This window comes from Symphodus melops, assembly GCF_947650265.1.
Source record: "Symphodus melops genome assembly, chromosome: 6".
NCBI classification, from domain to species: domain Eukaryota; kingdom Metazoa; phylum Chordata; class Actinopteri; order Labriformes; family Labridae; genus Symphodus; species Symphodus melops.
In genome coordinates, this window is record NC_136696.1 from 29,101,470 (window position 1) to 29,118,969 (window position 17,500).

Sequence of the window (17,500 nt, forward strand, 5' to 3'; positions counted from 1 at the left end):
GAGCTGCTGCCGCAAAGTCAAGCAGACCCCAAAGTGCAAAACTCAGACAGAGTAACGTCACATTAGGCCCCGCCCCCATAGCGTCAGCGTGAACCATGGGAGATTTACATCCAGCTCCACAGACATAACCATGAAGCCCGCGTCTTTCACCAGCAGGTTTCACTTCCTCCATTTTTTAGCGCCATCATCTTCTTTTCCAGTTTTCGAGTAAAGAGCGTTTGCAGCGGCGCCCGGCGTCTTTCTCCTGCAGCAGCTCGGACCACGAACTTTTCAGAAACCTCGGCCGAGCTTTTCAAAATAAAATACATTATTTTTATCTCCTGTTGATGTCTTCTCATGTGACACGCTTCTCATGTAACACGCTTCTCATGTAACACGCTTCTCATGTAACACGCTTCTCATGTAACACGCTTCTCATGTAACACGCTTCTCATGTGACACGCTTCTCATGTAACACGCTTCTCATGTAACACGCTTCTCATGTGACACGCTTCTCATGTAACACGCTTCTCATGTAACATACTTCTCATGTGACACGCTTCTCATGTAACACGCTTCTCATGTAACACGCTTCTCATGTGACACGCTTCTCATGTAACACGCTTCTCATGTAACACGCTTCTCATGTAACACGCTTCTCATGTAACACGCTTCTCATGTAACATGCTTCTCATGTAACATGCTTCTCATGTAACACGCTTCTCATGTAACACGCTTCTCATGTAACACGCTTCTCATGTAACACGCTTCTCATGTAACACGCTTCTCATGTGACACGCTTCTCATGTGACACGCTTCTCATGTGACACGCTTCTCATGTGACACGCTTCTCATGTGACACGCTTCTCATGTGACACGCTTCTCATGTGACACGCTTCTCATGTAACACGCTTCTCATGTAACACGCTTCTCATGTAACACGCTTCTCATGTAACACGCTTCTCATGTAACACGCTTCTCATGTAACACGCTTCTCATGTAACACGCTTCTCATGTAACATGCTTCTCATGTAACACGCTTCTCATGTAACACGCTTCTCATGTAACACGCTTCTCATGTAACACGCTTCTCATGTAACACGCTTCTCATGTAACACGCTTCTCATGTAACACGCTTCTCATGTAACACGCTTCTCATGTAACATGCTTCTCATGTAACACGCTTCTCATGTAACATGCTTCTCATGTAACACGCTTCTCATGTAACACGCTTCTCATGTAACACGCTTCTCATGTAACACGCTTCTCATGTAACACGCTTCTCATGTAACACGCTTCTCAGGCTCTCTTTTGATTTCTGTGGAGTTTTATTTGTAAATGAGAGATTAAAGAGTTTCAAAGATCTGAGTGTGAAATCTGTCCCACACTGTCACCGTCACCTGAACACACCGCCAGCTGTCAGCTGTTAGCAGAGTCAACAGACAAGACAGGCAACTGATGGGCCCCAGACCGGAAAGGGCCCCAGACCAGAAAGGGCCCCAGACCAGAAAGGGCCCCACACCAGAAAGGGCCCCAGACCAGAAAGGGCCCCAGACCAGAAAGGGCCCCACACCAGAAAGGGCCCCAGACCGGAAAGGGCCCCAGACCAGAAAGGGCCCCACACCAGAAAGGGCCCCAGACCAGAAAGGGCCCCACACCAGAAAGGGCCCCACACCAGAAAGGGCCCCAGACCAGAAAGGGCCCCAGACCACAAAGGGCCCCAGACCAGAAAGGGCCCCAGACCAGAAAAGACCCCAGACCAGAAAGGGCCCCAGACCAGAAAGGGCCCCCCCAAGGCAGCCAGACTTAAGACCTCAAAGATCAAAATGTATAAGTTTTGCAATGACAGCAGGAAACCTCCGTGAAAGGACACACACACACACACACACACACACACACACACACACACACACACACACACACACACACACACACAGACACACACACACAGACACACACACACATTTGATCTGGTGATCAGGATTTATTTTCCCGTGTCCACATTAAGTCAGGTCGAGTGTCTCCGTGACCTTCACCCGTCCGTCCTCCTGCAGCGTCTCCTGCAGCCGAGGTCGACTCAGCGCCGTCCACAGACGTTGCTTCAGCTCCAGAACCCGGCACACGTAGTCCTTCAAGGAGACCACATGACAAGTTCAGGACGCTTAGATCATTAAATATAAAGAGGCTCCGCCTCCTCCATGTTGACAGATGGCACGCTGGTCAGTGTTCATGTTTCTTACACATTTAGTTTGAATTGCTTCAAATAAAAATAACAGAATGATTGACAGCTGTGTTGACCAATGAGGCTCAGCGAAGAGGAAGAACTTTCCCTCCCTGTGTGTGTCTGCTGCGGACTGAACCTGTGACCTTTAACCTTTAAGCAGGAAGTAAATGTGTGCTGTTGTTTGGAGAAAAGGCGAGACGCTGTGACAGCACCTGTGGCGGGGGCGGAGCTACAGGTGTCAGACAGGATGAGATTGGATAGAGTGGCGTTGATGATGAGCAGTGTCAAGGTGTCTCACCTCGTGATTGGACTGTGACAGCGTGGAGACGACCTTTGGCTGAAGCACGGCGCTGTAGATGCTTCTGTATCGCTCCACGCTCAGACCGTGGATTAGAACCGGCTGAACACACCTCTCAGCTGGAGTCCTGCTGACATCACCTGCTGACATCACTTCCTGTTTCCAGGGTCACAACACGTCAAAAATCATCCACTAACGTCCTTTATGCCCAAACCAACAAAACTGTTTTCATAGCTGTGCTGACTTCCTGTGTTCCTGCAGAGACCTCTAGTGGACACTGCAGGAACTGCAGCCTGCCTCTAGTGGACACTGCAGGAACTGCAGCCAGCCTCTAGTGGACACTGCAGGTACTGCAGCCAGCCTCTAGTGGACACTCCAGGAACTGCAGCCAGCCTCTAGTGGACACTGCAGGAACTGCAGCCAGCCTCTAGTGGACACTGCAGGTACTGCAGCCAGCCTCTAGTGGACACTGCAGGAACTGCAGCCAGCCTCTAGTGGACACTGCAGGAACTGCAGCCAGCCTCTAGTGGACATTGCAGGAACTGCAGGAGTTTCTGCTTTACAGCTTCATTGTTCAACAGTTCAGAGCAGATGTGTCTAACACTCCTCCTGTATTTCAGTCTCCTCTTCATCACTACTTCATCAAACAGAAAGACCAACATGAGTTCTGAATAACAAACAGCCTCTGACCTCGTCTTCACATTAACCCTTTTACTCCTGTTACTTTAACATGTTAGTTTACTGGAGCTTTAAATCCAGAACACAAAGTCAAAAGATGTGAATCAGAGTCAGACTGAAGGTAAAATATGTCTTCAAACATGTTTCTTACCTCGTCCATTGTTCAGTCAGATTAGTTTGTGTGAATGAATCAGCTGGTTCAACATATTTGATTTAAAACTAAACATTCCTCAAGTTCATTTCAAAAATCATCAAATCATCCTGAGTCCCTGCGGTAACCAAACATGTGACCTTCTCGAGTCCAAACTGTCCACAGGCAGACAGAGAGACATCCAGTGATGATAGGCCAAGCTAAACTACGCTAAGCTAAGCTGCAAATATATATAATATAAACATAAGCTCTCATATTCATTTCAGCTGCTGTCTCTTTAAGGCCCCGCCCCCATGTGCCCACTCTCTCCTGATTGGCCTGCTCTCTGCAAGTCTTCATGGGTCGCAGAACGCTGCAGGGCTGCCAGTGGCGGGATGCTCTGTAAGGACGCCGTCATCTCAAGGGAGGCTTTTTATATTGAGCGCTGTAATATAGGCTCAGGATCCTCAAACAGGATCCTCAAACAGGATCCTCAAACAGGATCCTCAAACAGGATCCTCAAAAACAGCCCATTTCTCAACGGTGCCCTCGACAGGGTGGTCATGACCACGCCTGCCATCTGAGGCAACCACGCTCGCTCTCTTCATCTCGCCAGTGCTTCTTCTGCTATGACATGGAAAGAGATGTCCGCAACGATGAGACCAGTTAAACCAGTGAGACCAGTGAGAACAGTTAAACCAGTGAGACCAGTGAGAACAGTTAAACCAGTGAGACCAGTGATAATAGTGAGAGCAGTGAGACCAGTTAAACCAGTGAGACCAGTGAGAATAGTGAGAGCAGTGAGACCAGTTAAACCAGTGAGACCAGTGAGAATAGTGAGAGCAGTGAGACCAGTTAAACCAGTGAGACCAGTGAGAATAGTGAGAGCAGTGAGACCAGTTAAACCAGTGAGACCAGTGAGAATAGTGAGAGCAGTGAGACCAGTTAAACTAGTGAGACCAGTGAGACCAGTTAAACCAGTGAGAACAGTTAAACCAGTGAGACCAGTGAGAACAGTTAAACCAGTGAGACCAGTGAGAACAGTTAAACCAGTTAAACCAGTGAGAGCAGTTAAACCAGTGAGACCAGTTAAACCAGTGAGACCAGTGAGATCAGTTAAACCAGTGAGACCAGTTAAACCAGTGAGACCAGTGAGAACAGTTAAACCAGTGAGACCAGTGAGAACAGTTAAACCAGTTAAACCAGTGAGACCAGTGAGACCAGTTAAACCAGTGAGACCAATGAGAGCAGTGAGACCAGTTAAACCAGTGAGAGCAGTTAAACCAGTGAGAGCAGTTAAACCAGTGAGACCAGTGAGAGCAGTGAGACCAGTTAAACCAGTGAGACCAGTGAGAATAGTGAGAGCAGTGAGACCAGTTAAACCAGTGAGACCAGTGAGAATAGTGAGAGCAGTGAGACCAGTGAGAATAGTGAGAGCAGTGAGACCAGTTAAACTAGTGAGACCAGTGAGACCAGTTAAACCAGTGAGAACAGTTAAACCAGTGAGACCAGTGAGAACAGTTAAACCAGTGAGACCAGTGAGAACAGTTAAACCAGTTAAACCAGTGAGAGCAGTTAAACCAGTGAGACCAGTGAGACCAGTTAAACCAGTGAGACCAGTTAAACCAGTGAGACCAGTGAGAACAGTTAAACCAGTGAGACCAGTGAGAACAGTTAAACCAGTTAAACCAGTGAGACCAGTGAGACCAGTTAAACCAGTGGGACCAGTGAGAGCAGTGAGACCAGTTAAACCAGTGAGAGCAGTTAAACCAGTGAGACCAGTGAGACCAGTGAGACCAGTTAAACCAGTGAAACTCATATTTCAGACTGTCCTTCGTCCACGTACCAAATATTCATCATTCTCTGTTTCTAATCTGCAGACAAACTTCTGCACGCCGTCTAAACGTCCGGATATCAAAGATTTCCCGGCGAGCGCCTCGGGCAGGTTTAGGAGATATTTACATCTTTAAATTCTTAACATGAGTCCTCGTTTGTGTCTAATTAAAGTAACTGCATGCTTTCTTTAATTAGGGGGGGGGGGGGGGGTGCTGCCTGCGGCCCCTTGTGTGTGTGTGTGAGAGATACAGTAGGAGTCCACATACAGACATGTTCCCACGTGGACATGACATCTGTGAATGTTAGCCAGATAGCATGTAGCTTCAGTCAATCTGACATAAAGAAATAAAGAAGGCGGCTGATTGGTCCACAAAGCAGATAAAATGTCCCTCTTGCTCTCTTTAGTTGTGACTGAGCAGGTGATGCTCCTGCAGCAACGCCTCGCCATGAGCAGCACAACACTGCCACCTACTGGTCAGTGTGTGAATGTGTGTGTGTGCAGTGTGTGAATATGTGTGTGCAGTGTGTGAATGTGTGTGTGTGCAGTGTGTGAATGTGTGTGCGTGCAGTGTGTGAATGTGTGTGTGTGCAGTGTGTGAATGTGTGTGTGTGTGTGCAGTGTGTGAATGCGTGTGCAGTGTGTGAATGTGTGTGTGTGCAGTGTGTGAATGTGTGTGTGCAGTGTGTGAATGTGTGTGCAGTGTGTGAATGTGTGTGTGTGTGCAGTGTGTGAATGTGTGTGCGTGCAGTGTGTGAATGTGTGCAGTGTGTGAATGTGTGTGAATGTGTGTGTGTGCAGTGTGTGAATGTGTGTGAATGTGTGCAGTGTGTGCAGTGTGTGAATGTGTGTGCAGTGTGTGAATGTGTGTGCAGTGTGTGAATGTGTGTGCAGTGTGTGAATGTGTGTGTGTGCAGTGTGTGAATGTGTGTGTGTGTAGTGTGTGAATGTGTGTGCAGTGTGTGAATGTGTGTGCAGTGTGTGAATGTGTGTGTGTGCAGTGTGTGAATGTGTGTGTGCAGTGTGTGAATGTGTGTGTGCAGTGTGTGAATGTGTGTGTGTGCAGTGTGTGAATGTGTGTGCAGTGTGTGAATGTGTGTGTGTGCAGTGTGTGAATGTGTGTGTGCAGTGTGTGAATGTGTGTGTGTGCAGTGTGTGAATGTGTGTGTGCAGTGTGTGAATGTGTGTGTGCAGTGTGTGAATGTGTGTGTGTGCAGTGTGTGAATGTGTGTGTGTGCAGTGTGTGAATGTGTGTGTGTGCAGTGTGTGAATGTGTGTGTGCAGTGTGTGAATGTGTGTGTGCAGTGTGTGAATGTGTGTGTGTGCAGTGTGTGAATGTGTGTGTGCAGTGTGTGAATGTGTGTGTGTGCAGTGTGTGAATGTGTGTGTGTGCAGTGTGTGAATGTGTGTGTGTGCAGTGTGTGAATGTGTGTGTGCAGTGTGTGAATGTGTGTGTGCAGTGTGTGAATGTGTGTGTGTGCAGTGTGTGAATGTGTGTGTGCAGTGTGTGAATGTGTGTGTGTGCAGTGTGTGAATGTGTGTGTGTGCAGTGTGTGAATGTGTGTGTGTGCAGTGTGTGAATGTGTGTGTGCAGTGTGTGAATGTGTGTGTGCAGTGTGTGAATGTGTGTGTGCAGTGTGTGAATGTGTGTGTGTGCAGTGTGTGAATGTGTGTGTGTGCAGTGTGTGAATGTGTGTGTGTGCAGTGTGTGAATGTGTGTGTGCAGTGTGTGAATGTGTGTGTGCAGTGTGTGAATGTGTGTGTGTGCAGTGTGTGAATGTGTGTGTGTGCAGTGTGTGAATGTGTGTGTGCAGTGTGTGAATGTGTGTGTGTGCAGTGTGTGAATGTGTGTGTGTGCAGTGTGTGAATGTGTGTGTGCAGTGTGTGAATGTGTGTGTGTGCAGTGTGTGAATGTGTGTGTGTGCAGTGTGTGAATGTGTGTGTGCAGTGTGTGAATGTGTGTGTGTGCAGTGTGTGAATGTGTGTGTGTGCAGTGTGTGAATGTGTGTGTGTGCAGTAACATCAAAGTCATCCACTAATTCAGAATCAACTCATGAAGTCCAAAAGATTTACAAAAACACCTGAATTTATACACATGGCTTTATTTACATTTCACATTTACATTTATAATGGTGAACATGTCATTGTGAACATGTCATTGTGAACATGTCATGGTGAACATGTCATTGTGAACATGTCATGGTGAACATGTCATGGTGAACATGTCATTGTGAACATGTCATTGTGAACATGTCATTGTGAACATGTCATGGTGAACATGTCATGGTGAACATGTCATTGTGAACATGTCATTGTGAACATGTCATGGTGAACATGTCATTGTGAACATGTCATGGTGAACATGTCATTGTGAACATGTCATGGTGAACATGTCATTGTGAACATGTCATTGTGAACATGTCATTGTGAACATGTCATTGTGAACATGTCATTGTGAACATGTCATGGTGAACATGTCATTGTGAACATGTCATTGTGAACATGTCATTGTGAACATGTCATGGTGAACATGTCATTGTGAACATGTCATTGTGAACATGTCATGGTGAACATGTCATTGTGAACATGTCATTGTCATGTATGAAGCTTCTCAAGAGAAAAAATGAAAGACGTAAAACTCTCCTGACAAAACAAACAGCAGCTCAGGGTCTCTCAGCTGGCTGCAGTTTGTTCACTCACCACTAGATGGCACTACATCCTTCATCCTGCTCCTTTAAACCAGAGTCATTATAAGCACTTTATTGATCTCAGAGCCTCTATAGAGTTCAAAGGTCACTGAAAAGACTTAACATGTTGATCCTGAATTATAAAAATGGAGCTGAACCCTCCTGAGCAGCTCTGATTGATTCACTATCATCAGTGTGTGTGTGTGTGTGTGTGTGTGTGTGTGTGTGTGTGTGTGTGTGTGTGTGTGTGTGTGTGTGAGAGAGCAGCAGCTGCAGACAGAAGCAGAACAGAAGGACACTTTCTGCAGACAGATGAGCAGAATAAACCGGATCTGCGCGCGCAGCCTCGCGGCGCACATCTCCATCTAGCAGCGCGCGATAATTGAAATGGCGCATTGAGCCTGCGGCTGCTGGAGCGGCAGAATGCATGACGAGAGACGTCATTTGGCTCCAGAGCCGGAGGCAAGTTTGATGTTAAAATACAGGAGCAGACCGGGAGGAGGAGGAGGAGGAGGAGGAGGAGGAGGAGGAAGAGGACACACTGAAGACTCCAGTGAGGACAACGAGTCCTGCTCACGCCGCTGATGGACGCTCTCTGCGCGGTGACAGAAGAACAACCCGGCCGCCTTACTGTGTCCTAATCCTGCCCCCGGGGGGTCTGAAGGGCCCCGGGCCAGACCTCCCTTTCAGCCCTCCTCTTTCTTCTCTCAGACACGGACTCAGTCAGACCCAGGCAGCCTGACGCGGAACAAGAGCCGGTATCCTCGCACTGAATCCCGGGACGGAGCAGACAGACGCCGGTCTCCATGTCCTCTGTGTCGGTCTCCTCTCAGGTAAGCACGCGCTGCTGGAAAACCGCGCACAGCATCGTGGGAGATTGTAGGAAAAGTTTCAAGTGTATAAATGTATAAATGTAAAACAGTGGAGGTTACTATGAGCAGCGCGCGCTTCCTTCTGTGCCACCAAATCCCATGTAAAATATGTCCGATTTAAATGTTCCTGGTTATTGTTGCTCATTTTAATGCTGATGAATATAAAATGTGCATGTTTGGTTTCAGTGTGACCAAGTGATGAACTCGGCAAACACTGTTCTTTAAAATCAGACTGTAGTTCAACAGAACGACGAGCCACGTCTCCGCGATGAAGAAAACATAAAGTTATAACAAACTGGTTGAAGCTTATGATCAATTGATGCCCCGAATTTACTAGAAGGCTTCAAACTTCAGAGCAGGTCGCTTAAATGAGGATCATCAGATTCTGAACTCGACAATAAGCGAGATGACCTTTAATGATGTGATTTGTGAAGGGAGTCTGGCGCGGTGCGTCGTTTCCACACAGAGAGGTCAGAAACATGGAGGCTGTTCAGATGAGCTGCTAAATGTTTCACTGATCTGTTGTTTAAAGACCTGTCAATCAAAATGATTGACAGCAGCTCCTGTTTGTACCTGAGGTTCACCTTTAAACACTTCCTGCAGATTACCTGAAATGAAGTGTGCACGAGGCAGCTCAGGTCTGTGATTCTTTGCACCCTCTGCTGAGGCGGGTTCAGCAGCAGACAGGGGCGGGGCAGAGCCCAGCGTGATTGGCAGTTTGGCCCCAGGGGCGAGTGCAGGCCCGGGGGGCCGAGCCGGAGCAGAGCCCGCCTCCTGTTCACCTATTCATGCTTCAAAGCTACCCCCAAAGTCTGTGTGTGGGGGGGGGGGGGGGGTCAATTAATCCAGAGTGTGTCTCCACCCCCCACCCCCCAGGTCATCAGCAGCCTCCGCTTCATCAAGGAACCCCCCTCTCAACCCACCCCCACATCATTATAACAGCCATGAAAACACAAGTCGTTTTAACATAGAGCTCTATGGAGACTGACTCACTGCAGGAGACAGACTCTAGTGGACACCGGAGGAACTGCAGCTGTAAAGTTGGACATTTTAACATAGAGCTCTATGGAGACTGACTCACTGCAGGAGACAGACTCTAGTGGACACTGGAGGAACTGCAGCTGTAAAGTTGGACATTTTAACATAGAGCTCTATGGAGACTGACTCACTGCAGGAGACAGACTCTAGTGGACACTGGAGGAACTGCAGCTGTAAAGTTGGACATTTTAACATAGAGCTCTATGGAGACTCACCTCTCACCTTGTTGTTGTCCTTTTCTGTGACAGGAGGGGCGGAGCATGTCCAGGATGTCTCTGAGTCGTTCACCTGTGTCCCCCATGACGGCTCAGGGGATCCCATCCCCTGCTCAGCTCACCAAAGCCAACGCCCCTGTCCACATTGACGTGGGGGGGCACATGTACACCAGCAGTCTGGCGACGCTCACCAAATTCCCTGAGTCCAGGTAAGACCACCTTCACCTGTACTGTGGGAGGGTGAAAAGGTTATTGAGCGTTATCGTATTTAAACTTTATTTTGAAAATACTGAAAGTCTGCAGCAGGTTAAATTAAAGTTTGTGTCTCCAAACAAACTTCATATTTATAGAAAGATTCTGTAAAGGTGAAAAGACTGACCACGGTGCTTACAGGAATTTTCTGTCACGTACATTTTTTAAGGGGGCGGAGCCAAATGGTTGGCTTGATGACTTCCTGTGTAGCATTAGCATTAGCTCACCCGTATTGCGTCGGTATACAACAACGCACTTTAGCGTCGATCTGGACTTACGACAAGTTCCAACATTAATTTCAGCAGCGTTGCCTGAGAGGCGTGGCTTTCCTATGAGTGGGCGTGGCTTCTGCACATTCAGCCTCCAAGAGTCTTTATTGTGTGTGTGTGTGTGTGTGTGTGTGTGTGTGTGTCCTCTGTAGGATCAGCCGTCTGTTTAACGGCACTGAGCCCATCGTGTTGGACAGTCTGAAGCAGCATTACTTCATCGACAGAGACGGAGACATCTTCCGCTACATCCTCAGCTTCCTGCGGACCTGCAAGCTGCTGCTGCCCGAAGACTTCAAGGTGACTCACAGAACCAGAACCCGAGAAAGAGGGTCCACTCAGAGCCGTCCTTTTTGTCCCTGACAGGCTCCAGATGTTACTCTTAGTGTGACATCATCACAAACAGCTGTGACATCACGCTCAACACGCCACTGAGAGGAAGGCAGGTTCGACCTCTGATGACCTCTGATGACCTCTGATGACTTAAAGCTGTTCAGCTCGTCGTGTGTGTGTGTGTGTCTGTGTGTGTGTGTGTGTGAGTCTGTGTGTGTGTGTGTGTGTGTGTCTGTGTGTGTGTGAGTCTGTGTGTGTGTGTGTGTGTGTGTCTGTGTGTGTCTGTGTGTGTGTGTCTGTGTGTGTGTGTGTGTGTCTGTGTGTGTGTGAGTCTGTGTGTGTGTGTCTGTGTGTGTGTGTGTGTGTGTGTGTGTGTGTGTGTGTGTCTGTGTGTGTGCGTCTGTGTGTGTGTGTGTGTGTCTGTGTGTGTGTGTGTGTGTCTGTGTGTGTGTGTGTGTGTGTGTGTGTGTGTGTGTGTGTTCTTTGTCGGTTTTGCACAGAGACACTTTGAACTCTGCAGATTCTGATGCTGTGAAGAGCGCCACTGGCAGCACGGCGTGCAGCTCAGTGTGTTTTACTAAAAGAGTGTGTGTGTGTGTCTGTGTGTGTGTGTGTGTGTGTGTGTGTCTGTGTGTGTGTGTGTGTGTCTGTGTGTGTGTGTGTGTGTGTGTGTGTGTCTGTGTGTGTCTGTGTGTGTGTGTGTGTGTGTGTGTGTGTGTGTGTGTGTGTGTGTGTGTGTGTGTGTGTCTGTGTGTGTGTGTCTGTGTGTGTGTGTGTGTGTGTGTGTGTGTGTCTGTGTGTGTCTGTGTGTGTGTGTGTCTGTGTGTGTGTGTCTCTGTGTGTGTGTGTGTGTGTCTGTGTCTGTGTGTGTGTGTGTGTGTGTGTGTGTGTGTGTGTGTCTGTGTGTGTGTGTCTGTGTGTGTGTGTCTGTGTGTGTGTGTGTGTGTGTGTGTGTGTGTGTGTGTGTGTGTGTGTGTGTGTGTGTGTGTGTGTGTGTGTGTGTGTGTGTGTGTCTGTGTGTGTGTGTGTGTGTGTGTGTGTGTGTGTGTGTGTGTGAGGCATATTGCATCACTCCTCCTCACTGTAGTTCTGCCTCTTTTATTCTACTCAGGATGACTAAAACGCCTGAAGGCAAAAACCCGCTTTATGAAACAAATCTACCCAGTGTGTGTGTGTGTGTGTGTGTGTGTGTGTGTGTGTGTGTGTGTGTGTGTGTGTGCGTGTGTGCGTGTGCGTGTGCGTGTGCGTGTGCGTGTGTGTGTGTGTGTGTGTGGCCAGCAGCAGCTCAGTGTGGAGGAGAAAGCAGGGCGGCGAGGCGAGGATCGTGGTCACATGGTTAACCTCTGAGTGACGGTCCCCGCCTCCTGCTGGAGGACGAGGACGCACAGTCATCACAGGTCCACGTGTCTCACATTGACCTTTGACTCCTCCCCCTCCGCCTCCCTCAGGACTTCTCCCAGCTGTACGAGGAGGCCCGGTTCTACCAGCTGAGCCCCATGGTGCGAGAGCTCGAGCGTTGGCACGCCGAGCGGGAGGCCCAGCGGGTGGCGCCTTGCGAGTGTCTCGTGGTCCGAGTGACGCCAGACCTGGGCGAGAGAATCGCTCTCAGCGGAGAGAAAGTCCTCATCGAGGAGGTCTTCCCCGAGACCGGAGACGTCATGTGTAACTCTGTGAACGCCGGCTGGAACCAGGACCCGACCCACGTGATCCGCTTCCCCCTCAACGGGTACTGCAGGCTGAACTCTGTGCAGGTACACACACACACACACACACACACACACACACACACACACACACACACACACACACACACACACACACACACACAGACACACACACAGACACACACACAGACACACACACAGACACACACACACAGACACAGACACACACAGACACACACAGACACACACACACACAGACACACACACAGACACACACACACACACACACACACAGACACACACAGACACACACAGACACACACACACACACAGACACACACACACACAGACACAGACACAGACACACACACAGACACAGACTCACACACACACACAGACACAGACACACACACACACACAGACACAGACACAGACTCACACACACACACAGACTCACACACACACACACACACACACACACAGACTCACACACACACACAGACTCACACACACACACACACACACACACACACAGACACACACACTCACACACACACACACACACACACACACAGACACACACACACACAGACTCACACACACACACACACAGACACACACACACAGACACAGACACAGACACTCACACACACACATACACACACACACACACACACACACACAGACACACACACACAGACACACACACACACACACACACACACACACACACACACACACACACACACACACACACACACACACACACACACACACACACACACACACACACACACACACACACACACACACACACACACACATCACCGTCTGTCCGTCCGTCTCTGCAGGTCCTCGAGCGTCTCTTCCAGAAAGGTTTCAGCGTCAAGGCGTCCTGCGGCGGCGGCGTCGACTCATCTCAGTTCAGCGAATACGTCCTGTGTCGAGAACTTGGGCACAGTCAGTCCAGCACCCCGATCCGGATCAAACAGGAGCCTCTGGACTGAGCCGCACACTGCAGCGTCTGCAGCAGCCCGACAGGAAGTCTTTGAGAACGCCACCAAGCGTCCGTTTGGATCAAATGTCACCGTGACAGAACTGTGTAAATATGAGCAGCGTGAACCACGAGGCGAGCATCAGCACGCCGCCCGTCAGCGCTCTGAGCGAGCGCACCTTCAAGACGGCAACGATGTAAACAACAGAAACGATGATACCGACAGCGAGCCCGTGGCGTCCACCGATGATGTCACTGACAGAAATGACATCACTAACAGCTGGTCAGTGAGGATGAACCCAGCGAGTCGGTTACCATGGTGACGTGGCTGGCTCTCCTCGTGGTTCACGCCCTTCTGCTCGAGCTCGTTTGTGTGACTGGTGTTTTTATAACGGGACAAATTATTGAAGGATTTTTCTAGAACGGACATTTTGAAAATGAATATTTAAAGTGTTTGATTTTGATTCGTCTCGATTTGACTTTTTTTACAGGTTGATGATAAAAACAGAAACAAACTTCTCTCATTTTCTTTATTTCATTTTTTTGCAAAGGTACAAACAACTGTAAAATTGCATTGCCTGAAATGCGTCAGGATTGAATACAGAATGTAGGAAATATAAATAGTCGCAAAAGTTGTGTCCTTCCAACAGCAGGTGGCGCTGTGACTGAACATACAGGAGAGACAGCGTCACTCTGCTGGAGACGTTACAAACCAAATGCCCGACATGAGGGGAGACATTTAAAGCGTTAAAACCTTCAATGTACACGCCGCTTTAAAACTCTCAAACTGTTCAACTGCATATTCAGGTTCACGCTTCAGAGCGAGATGAGTCGCACCATGAGCCAAAAGTGAAACCATGCGGGATGAAGACGAGGAGGAATGGTTAGTTTATTAGCCTTCATGAACGCAGCCCGAGTGACGGCGTGAAGGAGAACCAGCTCCCTGTGACGAGTTAAAGGCGCAGTTCAACATTTAAATGATCCTCTTCTTCTCTTGTGACCATGAAGAGACAAGACAGCACGGATTAGCTTCAGTTAGCATTAGCTACTTTAGCTTAGCACAATGCCTAAAAACCATGTTTTTCCACTATTTGTAATTCTTTATGCTAAGCTAAACTAGCGTTTTCCAACCCTAACCCAGTCAGCTTGAAACAAGAAAAAAATAACTTGAGGAAAAGGAATGTTAGCTTAGCATAATTTAGCTATTATTAGTCATTATGATAAGCTAAAATAGCGGTTTCCCTTTGTTAAAGGTCATTATGCTTGGCTAAGCTAGCATCCTCCATTATCTTATCATAATGCTAAGCTAGGAAAAAAGCTACTTCAGATTGGTGTAATGACAGAATGAAGAGCTGAGCATAATGCTAATGACACATTACAGACAAGCTAGCAGTTTTAACAAATTAATGAGGGAAACGTTTAGTTTAGCATGGGAACAGCTATGCTAAACTAAAACTGGTGGAAAAGGTTAGTTTAGCTTACCACAGACTAAAAATAAGCTGTTTTAGCTTAATGGAAATAAAACAGAAAAACGCTAGTAAAGCTTAGCATAGTTTGTTAGCTTAATGACTCAGACCTTGTTTAGCTTAGCATAATAGCAAAACGCTGGTGGAGAACGCTAGTTGAGCTTAGCTTAAAGACTCATTACAGTTCAGATCAGCATAATAATGATGACACCTTAACCGAGGACTACCTCAGCTATCCCGGGAACAGTGAAAAAGCTGATGTAGCTTAGCATCAAAAACAGGGTGAAAGTTAGCATGTCGGTGTTCAAAGGTTCATGATAATACAAATTAAAAAAAAAATATATTTTTTTTTTTTTTTGACAAAGCGATTACATGTCCTCCCGAGATTACGGCTCAAGACTTCATTTCTCCAGATCATCACAGAAGGGGGGGGGGGGGGGGGGGGACAGGAAGTCAACCTTTCACACAAAGACGAGCAGAGATCTCAACATGGACACTTTCAGCTGATAACCTCCATGACAATCCAGATTTTAGTTGAGGATAGCAGTATCCAGTCTTTGTGCTAAGCTAATTAGCTCTATGGAAGAGGATTTATCTTAATGATGAACTGTTTCTTTAACTGTTCCAATGAGACGCACGCACGCACGCACGCACGCCACGCACGCACGCACACGATAAAAATGTCTCATGATTTACGATACGTTTAAAATTTGACGTTCCAAACTCTAAAAACACGTTCAGCATCCCGTGTGCGTCCTGTGAAGACACCTGCTCAGGTGCGTCCTGTGAGGACACCTGCTCAGGTGCGTCCTGTGAAGACACCTGCTCAGGTGCGTCCTGTGAAGACACCTGCTCAGGTGCGTCCTGTGAAGACACCTGCTCAGGTGCGTCCTGTGAAGACACCTGCTCAGGTGCGTCCTGTGAAGACACCTGCTCAGGTGCGTCCTGTGAAGACACCTGCTCAGGTGCGTCCTGTGAAGACACCTGCTTAGGTGCGTCCTGTGAAGACACCTGCTCAGGTGCGTCCTGTGAAGACACCTGCTCAGGTGCGTCCTGTGAAGACACCTGCTCAGGTGCGTCCTGTGAGGACACCTGCTTAGGTGCGTCCTGTGAAGACACCTTGCTCAGGTGCGTCCTGTGAAGACACCTGCTCAGGTGCGTCCTGTGAAGACACCTGCTCAGGTGCGTCCCGTGAAGACACCTGCTCAGGTGCGTCCCGTGAAGACACCTGCTCAGGTGCGTCCCGTGAAGACACCTGCTCAGGTGCGCCCTGTGAAGACACCTGCTCAGGTGCGTCCTGTGAAGACACCTGCTCAGGTGCGTCCCGTGAAGACACCTGCTCAGGTGCGTCCCGTGAAGACACCTGCTCAGGTGCGTCCCGTGAAGACACCTGCTCAGGTGCGCCCTGTGAAGACACCTGCTCAGGTGCGTCCTGTGAAGACACCTGCTCAGGTGCGTCCCGTGAAGACACCTGCTCAGGTGCGTCCCGTGAAGACACCTGCTCAGGTGCGTCCCGTGAAGACACCTGCTCAGGTGCATCCCGTGAAGACACCTGCTCAGGTGCATCCCGTGAAGACACCTGCTCAGGTGCATCCTGTGAAGACACCTGCTCAGGTGCGTCCCGTGAAGACACCTGCTCAGGTGCGTCCCGTGAAGACACCTGCTCAGGTGCGCTCTGAACATTCAGGATTCATTTTAACATCGTGATTTTTCAAAACTAAAAACAATAAATGACCCGTCAGCGGTCCTGGACTTTTTTGTTGCCATGGTAACAACAAGGTATCCTCTGATTTGTACTGAAGTCTAAAAATGTGGTATTGTGACAACCCTAAGAACACTTGAGGAGGACAAAGTGATGCGTAGACGTTGCTGCAGGACTCAGAATAAACGGCGACCACGAACCACCTCAGAGGACGACAGCGAGCGGAGGGAGGGGCGGAGCTCGTCATTTCAGCAGAGCCTTGTAGAGCGTCAGAGAGCGAGCCGTGGTGCGGTCCTGCTCCAGACAGAAGATGAAGTCCCTGAGGTTAACTCGTGTGATACGCTGACGCAGCTGCTGGCGTGACGAGGCTGAGGAGGAGGAGGAGCCTGCACCCGAGCCTGACGCCACCTGAGAAAGGAAGAGAGAGGAGAGTTAGCGTTTACATGCAGAGTGGAGCTGCCAATGGTTCTCCTCGTCTCAGAGTAGAATCCATTTATTAACACGACTGACTCCTCCCCCTGCAGGGCGACATCGCCGTGTCAGCTCGTTCCTTTTTTCACTGAATGAAAAGGAGACAGGAAGTGTTGGGACGCTCCCCGACCTGGAGCAGCTCATCTGGATACGTTCAGGGCTGCAGACGAGCAAACGGCTCAGGATTTGTGTTTCTGTTGCCGTGGTAACACACATCATGTTGAATGCAACTGTAGGGAAGTTGCAGGTTTGTTGATTCAGCTGTCTTTGAATCTTTGGAAACCTTGAACCAGATCCCCCGCAGGTCTGATCCCTCACTGAGTCCAGACCTGCAGGACCATCAGCACACCTTCCTGTCTCAGGTGTGTCTGCAGCCTGAAGACAGGCAACACCCTGC

At 48.8% G+C, this 17,500-nt stretch overlaps 2 protein-coding genes across 3 annotated transcripts in view; one reads left to right on the plus strand and one right to left on the minus strand.

Moving 5' to 3' along the window:
- Positions 1-8,030: 8,030 nt before the first annotated feature.
- Positions 8,031-13,477, plus strand: LOC306825685 (BTB/POZ domain-containing protein kctd15-like; the record flags this gene model as incomplete). Its single annotated transcript, XM_079346576.1, has 5 exons — positions 8,031-8,663; positions 9,989-10,164; positions 10,629-10,773; positions 12,255-12,557; positions 13,322-13,477. The coding sequence occupies exons 1-5, from the start codon at positions 8,637-8,639 to the stop codon at positions 13,475-13,477; spliced, it is 807 nt and encodes a 268-aa protein (XP_079202702.1). The 5' UTR covers positions 8,031-8,636.
- Positions 13,478-16,581: 3,104 nt separating this feature from the next.
- LOC306825422 (transcription initiation factor TFIID subunit 4-like) overlaps positions 16,582-17,500 on the minus strand; it is a 14,060-nt gene continuing 13,141 nt past the window's right edge. Inside the window, exon 16 of one of the 2 annotated variants that reach the window (XM_079346155.1) lies at positions 16,582-17,040. In XM_079346155.1, the coding sequence (XP_079202281.1) occupies positions 16,876-17,040 (165 nt within the window). In that variant the 3' untranslated portion in view covers positions 16,582-16,875. The remainder of the gene's footprint in view (positions 17,041-17,500) is intronic. The other variant, XM_079346154.1, reaches the window with a different exon arrangement.